Source organism: Electrona antarctica, assembly GCF_951216825.1.
Source record: "Electrona antarctica genome assembly, contig: scaffold_49, whole genome shotgun sequence".
Lineage (NCBI taxonomy): Eukaryota > Metazoa > Chordata > Actinopteri > Myctophiformes > Myctophidae > Electrona > Electrona antarctica.
The window spans coordinates 881635-891634 of NW_027638103.1; the positions used below are offsets into that span (position 1 = coordinate 881635).

Consider the following 10000-nt stretch of genomic DNA (forward strand, 5'->3'; position numbering starts at 1 on the left):
TAGCTAGGTGTAATGTTAGAGTCCACAGAAGACATGTAAATATGAAATAAATGCTTAAACATGTATAGCTAGGTGTAATGTTAGAGTCCACATAAGACATGTAAATATGAAATAAATGCTTAAACATGTAGCTAGGTGTAATGTTAGAGTCCACAGAAGACATGTAAATATGAAATAAATGCTTAAACATGTAGATAGGTGTATTGTTAGAGACCACAGAAGACATGTAAATATGAAATAAATGCTTAAACATGTAGCTAGGTGTAATGTTAGAGACCACAGAAGACATGTAAATATGAAATAAATGCTTAAACATGTAGCTAGGTGTATTGTTAGAGACCACAGAAGACATGTAAATATGAAATAAATGCTTAAACATGTAGCTAGGTGTAATGTTAGAGTCCACAGAAGACATGTAAATATGAAATAAATGCTTAAACATGTATAGCTAGGTGTAATGTTAGAGACCACAGAAGACATGTAAATATGAAATAAATGCTTAAACATGTAGCTAGGTGTAATGTTAGAGACCACAGAATACATGTAAATATGAAATAAATGCTTAAACATGTATAGCTAGGTGTAATGTTAGAGACCACAGAAGACATGTAAATATGAAATAAATGCTTAAACATGTAGCTAGGTGTAATGTTAGAGACCACAGAATACATGTAAATATGAAATAAATGCTTAAACATGTAGCTAGGTGTGATGTTAGAGTCCACAGAAGACATGTAAATATGAAATAAATGCTTAAACATGTATAGCTAGGTGTAATGTTAGAGACCACAGAAGACATGTAAATATGAAATAAATGCTTAAACATGTAGCTAGGTGTTTGGTAATGTTAGAGACCACAGAAGTGAACCTTTCAAGCCTGTTTTCTCAACTCGCTGTTTCTCTGCAAGACATTACTCTATAAGCCATATCTCCTAAACTGGTAGGTCAAACTGAACAACCAACATGTCAATTTGAAGCTATGATTCCCTGCTTTCACATGACATGATAAAACGGATATTCAAAAAATGGCAGTGCCTCAGTCAAATTTAGTCACATTTGAACATTTTGACATAGAATATGTTGTTGTCGTTGGATCAGATCCATGCTGTACTGATGTGTTATCATTAGGCACATATCAAAATAACGGTAGTCTTGGTGTGTGTGCGACCCACTGCCGTTATTTTGATATGTTTTGAACGGGTAGCGCCACCTACAGTCAGAGCGCGGTGGTCACATGGAGAGTATCATTAGGCACCAAATGATAATGATTCTACGTTCTCCAGGTGTGTAGACTCCTTGTAAATTAAGCAATGCAGTTCTACACTGTATGATTGGTCAACAGCTCCGTTCTGTAACAGCCTGTATGATTGGTCAACAGCTCCGTACTGTAACAGCCTGTATGATTGGTCAACAGCTCCGTACTGTAACAGCCTGTATGATTGGTCAACAGCTCCGTCCTGTAACAGCCTGTATGATTGGTCAACAGCTCCGTACTGCAACAGCCTGATGAAGAACATGGACTCCAACCCCATGTCCAGAATGATCTGGCAGGCTCTGAAACCTCTGCTGGTGGGAAAGATCCTCTACACGCCTCACACGCCCGCGACCATGAAGATTATACACGAGGTAAACATGTTAATCTACACGCCTCACACGCCCGCGACCATGAAGATTATACACGAGGTAAACATGTTAATCTACACGCCTCACACGCCCGCGACCATGAAGATTATACACGAGGTAAACATGTTAATCTACACGCCTCACACGCCCGCGACCATGAAGATTATACACGAGGTAAACATGTTAATCTACACGCCTCACACGCCCGCGACCATGAAGATTATACACGAGGTAAACATGTTAATCTACACGCCTCACACGCCCGCGACCATGAAGATTATACACGAGGTAAACATGTTAATCTACACGCCTCACACGCCCGCGACCATGAAGATTATACACGAGGTAAACATGTTAATCTACACGCCTCACACGCCCGCGACCATGAAGATTATACACGAGGTAAACATGTTAATCTACACGCCTCACACGCCCGCGACCATGAAGATTATACACGAGGTAAACATGTTAATCTACACGCCTCACACGCCCGCGACCATGAAGATTATACACGAGGTAAACATGTTAATCTACACGCCTCACACGCCCGCGACCATGAAGATTATACACGAGGTAAACATGTTAATCTACACGCCTCACACGCCTGAAGATTATACACAACGTAACTAGTCTACAATTTACAATTTAGGCATTTAGCAGACGCTCTTAATCCAGAGCCACTTACATTAAGCAATAACAAAAAGCATGGCATACATCACATGTATAAAAAGTAGTTATCATGAATCATGCGTAAACTAAGAACGTAACAGTGGAGTATCTATGTAAACTATACATACTATACTATATAATATATTATACATGTGTACTATAAAGTGCTATGACTACATAAAGTGCAATTCTAGAGCTGTCTACATAACAAGCTATAAGTCTGTTTAAAATACTATCTAAGTCTACATAATGTGCTATCTAAGGGGCTAGACTAGGGCAAGTGCTACGGGCCATGGTGGAGTCTGAAGAGGTGGGTTTTCAGACTACGGCGGAAGATTGGGAGTGAGGCTGCAGTTCTGACTTCAATGGGAAGTGCATTCCATAGTTTTGGAGCCAGAAGGGAGAAGAGTTTGGGACGTGTGGAGCGTTGTCCCGGCGTTTTTAGTGAAGGTACCTCCAGCTTCCCTGCGTTGGCTGATCTGAGTGAGCGGGAGGGTTTGTAGGGTACGATCATACTTGTGAGATATGGGGGGGCCATGCCTTTGGTTGCTTTGAATGCCAGCATCAGAGTTTTGTATTCTGTGCGGGCAGCGACCGGGAGCCAATGGAGCGAGCGGAGAAGGGGGGAGACGTGTGAGAATTTTGGCTGGTTGAAGACCAAGCGTGCTGCGGCATTTTGGATCAGTTGGAGGGGCTTAAGTGCACATGCCGGTAGGCCAGTAAGGAGGGAGTTGCAATAGTCAAGTTTTGACAAGACTGTTGTCTGGATTAGGAGCTGGGCTGACTCCTGGGTGAGGAACGGTCTAATTCGTCGTATGTTGTAGAGTGTAAACCTACAGGATCTAGTGACAGCTGTGATGTGTGTTTTGAACGAGAGCTGACTGTCCAGGACAACACCAAGGTTCCTGGCTGTCGGGACAGACTTTACCAGGGCGTTGTCTACGGAGATAGTTAGCTCCCGCATAGGGCAGGACTTAGCTGGGAAGAACAGAAGCTCAGTCTTGTCTGGGTTCAGCTTGAGGTGGTTGGAAGACATCCACTGTGAGATGTCAGCCAGGCATGCAGTGATGCGCTCTTCTACCTGGGTGGCAGAGGGGGGGAAGGATAGAAACAGTTGTGTGTCATCGGCGTAGCAGTGATAGGATATATTGTGAGCAGAGATGATGGTGCCAAGGGATTTAGTGTACAGTGAGAAGAGGAGGGGACCAAGTACAGATCCCTGTGGGACCCCAGTTTGGAGGGTGCGGGGGGGTGATAGCAAACCTTTCCAAGAAACCTGGTAAGTCCGGTCAGAGAGGTAGGAGGAGAACCACTTCAGCGCCGTCCCGCCTATGCCTAGATCAGCTAGGGTGCCTAGGAGCAGCTGGTGGTTCACTGTGTCAAATGCCGTCTAGGAGGTCTAGGAGAATCAGGACTGCAGAGTGGGAAGCAGCCTGGGCAGCATGTAGTGCTTCTGTGACTGCGAGGAGTGCAGTTTCCGTGGAGTGTGCCTTCTTGAATCCTGACTGGTTGGGATCCAGCAGGTTGTTCTCTGAGAGATGGAGAGAAAGCTGGTTAGAGACAACACGTTCAAGGGTTTTGGAAAGAAAGGAAAGGAGTGATACCGGTCTGTAGTTCTTGACATCTGAGGGGTCAAGAGTTGGTTTTTTGAGGAGTGGTGATACCCTGGCTGACTTGAAGGCAGATGGGACGCAGCCTGAGGTTACTGAGGTGTTGATAATGGAAGTGATGAAGGGGAGCAGGTCAGGTGCGATGGTCTGGAAGATTGGAGACGGGGCGGGGTCGAGAGGACAGGTGGTAGGTCTAGTGGATGTGACTAGTTTCAGGACCTCATCTGGGGATAGAGGAGAGAAGGAGGACATGCATGGTATGTTATGGTTAGCATTGGTTGAGTCGAGTGCTTCTTTATGGGGGAGGGGGGTAAAGGAGCTACTGATATCATCAACCTTCTTTTCGAAGTAGTTGGCAAAGGCCTCCGCGGTGAGGGATGAGGGTTGAGTGGGGGGAGGGGGTTTAAGGAGGGAGGAGAAAGTGGAGAAGAGTTTCCTTGGGTTAGAAGTGCAGGATTGGATTTTGGTGTGGTAGAAGGAGGTTTTAGCAGTGGTTAGTGAGAGGGAGAAGGCAGAGAGGAGTGAGTGAAAGTGGGAGAAATCATCTGGTAGCTTTGTCTTGTGCCACTTCCTACATGCCTCACACGCCTGAAGATTATACACAAGGTAACTGGTAACTAGTCTACATGCCTCACACAGCCCACAAGCTTCACATGCCCCACATGCCCGCTACCCTGAATATTTTACATGAGGTAATTTACACGCCCGCGACTATGATGATTATGAGGTAAACATACTACATGTACAATATTATCATGAGGTTTGCAGTCGACCAAATCTACAGTTTATTTTTTGTCGACAAAAGATATATTTTGCACCATGCTAAAATAGCAGATCTACCGCATGGAATGACTTGTCTTTTAGTTCTACTGGATCTCTTCTCCACTAGTCCCTCCCTGACATTTAGTTCTACTGGATCTCTTCTCCACTAGTCCCTCCCTGACATTTAGTTCTACTGGATCTCTTCTCCACTAGTCTCTCCCTAACATTTAGTTCTACTGGATCTCTTCTCCACTAGTCCCTCCCTGACATTTAGTTCTACTGGATCTCTTCTCCACTAGTCCCTCCCTGACATTTAGTTCTACTGGATCTCTTCTCTACTAGTCCCTCCCTGACATTTAGTTCTACTGGATCTCTTCTCCACTAGTCCCTCCCTGACATTTAGTTCTACTGGATCTCTTCTCCACTAGTCCCTCCCTGACATTTAGTTCTACTGGATCTCTTCTCCACTAGTCCCTCCCTGACATTTAGTTCTACTGGATCTCTTCTCCACTAGTCCCTCCCTGACATTTAGTTCTACTGGATCTCTTCTCCACTAGTCCCTCCCTGACATTTAGTTCTACTGGATCTCTTCTCCACTAGTCCCTCCCTGACATTTAGTTCTACTGGATCTCTTCTCCACTAGTCCCTCCCTGACATTTAGTTCTACTGGATCTCTTCTCCACTAGTCCCTCCCTGACATTTAGTTCTACTGGATCTCTTCTCCACTAGTCCCTCCCTGACATTTAGTTCTACTGGATCTCTTCTCCACTAGTCCCTCCCTGACATTTAGTTCTACTGGATCTCTTCTCCACTAGTCCCTCCCTGACATTTAGTTCTACTGGATCTCTTCTCCACTAGTCCCTCCCTGTCATTTAGTTCTACTGGATCTCTTCTCCACTAGTCTCTCCCTAACATTTAGTTCTACTGGATCTCTTCTCCACTAGTCCCTCCCTGACATTTAGTTCTACTGGATCTCTTCTCCACTAGTCCCTCCCTGACATTTAGTTCTACTGGATCTCTTCTCTACTAGTCCCTCCCTGACATTTAGTTCTACTGGATCTCTTCTCCACTAGTCCCTCCCTGACATTTAGTTCTACTGGATCTCTTCTCTACTAGTCCCTCCCTGACATGTAGTTCTACTGGATCTCTTCTCCACTAGTCCCTCCCTGACATTTAGTTCTACTGGATCTCTTCTCCACTAGTCCCTCCCTGACATTTAGTTCTACTGGATCTCTTCTCCACTAGTCCCTCCCTGACATTTAGTTCTACTGGATCTCTTCTCCACTAGTCCCTCCCTGACATTTAGTTCTACTGGATCTCTTCTCCACTAGTCCCTCCCTGACATTTAGTTCTACTGGATCTCTTCTCCACTAGTCCCTCCCTGACATTTAGTTCTACTGGATCTCTTCTCCACTAGTCCCTCCCTGACATTTAGTTCTACTGGATCTCTTCTCCACTAGTCCCTCCCTGACATTTAGTTCTACTGGATCTCTTCTCCACTAGTCCCTCCCTGACATTTAGTTCTACTGGATCTCTTCTCCACTAGTCCCTCCCTGACATTTAGTTCTACTGGATCTCTTCTCCACTAGTCCCTCCCTGTCATTTAGTTCTACTGGATCTCTTCTCCACTAGTCTCTCCCTAACATTTAGTTCTACTGGATCTCTTCTCCACTAGTCCCTCCCTGACATTTAGTTCTACTGGATCTCTTCTCCACTAGTCCCTCCCTGACATTTAGTTCTACTGGATCTCTTCTCTACTAGTCCCTCCCTGACATTTAGTTCTACTGGATCTCTTCTCCACTAGTCCCTCCCTGACATTTAGTTCTACTGGATCTCTTCTCTACTAGTCCCTCCCTGACATGTAGTTCTACTGGATCTCTTCTCCACTAGTCCCTCCCTGACATTTAGTTCTACTGGATCTCTTCTCCACTAGTCCCTCCCTGACATTTAGTTCTACTGGATCTCTTCTCCACTAGTCCCTCCCTGACATTTAGTTCTACTGGATCTCTTCTCCACTAGTCCCTCCCTGACATTTAGTTCTACTGGATCTCTTCTCCACTAGTCCCTCCCTGACATTTAGTTCTACTGGATCTCTTCTCCACTAGTCTCTCCCTGACATTTAGTTCTACTGGATCTCTTCTCCACTAGTCCCTCCCTGACATTTAGTTCTACTGGATCTCTTCTCCACTAGTCCCTCCCTGACATTTAGTTCTACTGGATCTCTTCTCTACTAGTCCCTCCCTGACATTTAGTTCTACTGGATCTCTTCTCCACTAGTCCCTCCCTGACATTTAGTTCTACTGGATCTCTTCTCTACTAGTCCCTCCCTGACATTTAGTTCTACTGGATCTCTTCTCTACTAGTCCCTCCCTGACATTTAGTTCTACTGGATCTCTTCTCCACTAGTCCCTCCCTGACATTTAGTTCTACTGGATCTCTTCTCCACTAGTCCCTCCCTGACATTTAGTTCTACTGGATCTCTTATCCACTAGTCCCTCCCTGACATTTAGTTCTACTGGATCTCTTCTCCACTAGTCCCTCCCTGACATTTAGTTCTACTGGATCTCTTCTCCACTAGTCCCTCCCTGACATTTAGTTCTACTGGATCTCTTCTCCACTAGTCCCTCCCTGACATTTAGTTCTACTGGATCTCTTCTCCACTAGTCCCTCCCTGACATTTAGTTCTACTGGATCTCTTCTCCACTAGTCCCTCCCTGACATTTAGTTCTACTGGATCTCTTCTCCACTAGTCCCTCCCTGACATTTAGTTCTACTGGATCTCTTCTCCACTAGTCCCTCCCTGTCATTTAGTTCTACTGGATCTCTTCTCCACTAGTCTCTCCCTAACATTTAGTTCTACTGGATCTCTTCTCCACTAGTCCCTCCCTGACATTTAGTTCTACTGGATCTCTTCTCCACTAGTCCCTCCCTGACATTTAGTTCTACTGGATCTCTTCTCTACTAGTCCCTCCCTGACATTTAGTTCTACTGGATCTCTTCTCCACTAGTCCCTCCCTGACATTTAGTTCTACTGGATCTCTTCTCTACTAGTCCCTCCCTGACATGTAGTTCTACTGGATCTCTTCTCCACTAGTCCCTCCCTGACATTTAGTTCTACTGGATCTCTTCTCCACTAGTCCCTCCCTGACATTTAGTTCTACTGGATCTCTTCTCCACTAGTCCCTCCCTGACATTTAGTTCTACTGGATCTCTTCTCCACTAGTCCCTCCCTGACATTTAGTTCTACTGGATCTCTTCTCCACTAGTCCCTCCCTGACATTTAGTTCTACTGGATCTCTTCTCCACTAGTCCCTCCCTGACATTTAGTTCTACTGGATCTCTTCTCCACTAGTCCCTCCCTGACATTTAGTTCTACTGAATCTCTTCTCCACTAGTCCCTCCCTGACATTTAGTTCTACTGGATCTCTTCTCCACTAGTCCCTCCCTGACATTTAGTTCTATTTTTATTTGTTGACAAAATTGGCAATATATTTATTCTCATTTTTAGTCATCGTAGCTGAGTTTTTATTTATTTTATTGTATTTTATAAATGTTTTGTGGTGATGTGTTCAGGTGGAGCTGGGTGGGTTAATGTTCTGTGGTGATGTGTTCAGGTGGAGCTGGGTGTTGTTAATGTTCTGTGGTGATGTGTTCAGGTGGAGCTGGGTGGGTTAATATTCTGTGGTGATGTGTTCAAGTGGAGCTGGGTGTTGTTAATGTTCTGTGGTGATGTGTTCAGGTGGAGCTGGGTGGGTTAATATTCTGTGGTGATGTGTTCAGGTGGAGCTGGGTGTTGTTATTGTTTTGTGGTGATGTGTTCAAGTGGAGCTGGGTGGTGTTAATGTTCTGTGGTGATGTGTTCAGGTGAACCGGACCTTCCAGGAACTCGGAGTGTTGAGGGACCTGGGAGGGATGTGGGAGGAGATGAGACCCAAAGTCTGGAACTTCCTGGAGAACAGCAAAGAAATGGACACCATCAGGGTATGTACACAATACTAGTACACAGTACTATGGACACCATCAGGGTATGTACACAATACTACAATACTAGTACACAGTACTATGGACACCATCAGGGTATGATGGACACAATACTACAATACTACTCAACAGACCATGCTATTAAACTCTAGTTTTCCCTCAACAGACCATGCTAGTGAACTCTAGTTTTCCCTCAACAGACCATGCTATTAAACTCTAGTTTTCCCTCAACAGACCATGCTAGTGAACTCTAGTTTTCCCTCAACAGACCATGCTATTAAACTCTAGTTTTCCCTCAACAGACCATGCTATTAAACTCTAGTTTTCCCTCAACAGACCATGCTATTAAACTCTAGTTTTCCCTCAACAGACCATGCTATTAAACTCTAGTTTTCCCTCAACAGACCATGCTATTAAACTCTAGTTTTCCCTCAACAGACCATGCTATTAAACTCTAGTTTTCCCCCAACAGACCATGTTATTAAACTCTAGTTTTCCCCCAACAGACCATGCTATTAAACTCTAGTTTTCCCTCAACAGACCATGCTATTAAACTCTAGTTTTCCCTCAACAGACCATGCTATTAAACTCTAGTTTTCCCTCAACAGACCATGCTATTAAACTCTAGTTTTCCCCCAACAGACCATGCTATTGAACTCTAGTTTTCCCCCAACAGACCATGCTATTAAACTCTAGTTTCCCCCCAACAGACCATGCTATTAAACTCTAGTTTTCCCCCAACAGACCATGCTATTAAACTCTAGTTTTCCCCCAACAGACCATGCTATTAAACTCTAGTTTTCCCCCAACAGACCATGCTATTAAACTCTAGTTTTCCCCCAACAGACCATGCTATTAAACTCTAGTTTTCCCTCAACAGACCATGCTATTAAACTCTAGTTTTCCCTCAACAGACCATGCTAGTGAACAACGCCACCGCTACCTTCTTCCACGCCAAGCTGTCGTCCACTTCCTGGACCGTGGCGGACCTGGCCGGCTTCCTGTCCAAGGCGTCGGAGGACCGCCGGCCGCCCGGCAGCGCCCTCACCTGGCGGGAGGTCTTCAACGAGACGGACCAGGCCATCATGAGCATCTCCCGGTTCATGGAGGTCTGGAGGCGCACGCACGCACGCACGCACGCACGCACGCACGCACGCACGCACGCACGCACGCACGCACGCACGCACGCACGCATGCACGCACGCACGCACACAACCTAACTCGCTAACTATTATTGGCGTCACAATTGTCAGTACCACTCAAAATCGAATTGAAATCGACGTACGAGCAGGATCGAAATTCTCGTTATTTTTGGTTCACGCGCGTCCAAGGCAAGCCACAGGGCTCTGTCATTG

General features: G+C 45.2%; 1 protein-coding gene across 1 annotated transcript in view; it reads left to right on the forward strand.

Annotated features, from left to right (window-relative positions):
- Positions 1-10000, forward strand: part of LOC306918392 (phospholipid-transporting ATPase ABCA1-like) — a gene marked incomplete at its 3' end in the record, with an annotated part of 70022 nt that overhangs the window by 22246 nt on the left and 37776 nt on the right. Inside the window, exons 3-5 of the mRNA XM_079531291.1 lie at positions 1487-1626; positions 8529-8645; positions 9560-9754. Coding sequence (XP_079387417.1) covers positions 1487-1626; positions 8529-8645; positions 9560-9754 — 452 coding nt within the window. The remainder of the gene's footprint in view (positions 1-1486; positions 1627-8528; positions 8646-9559; positions 9755-10000) is intronic.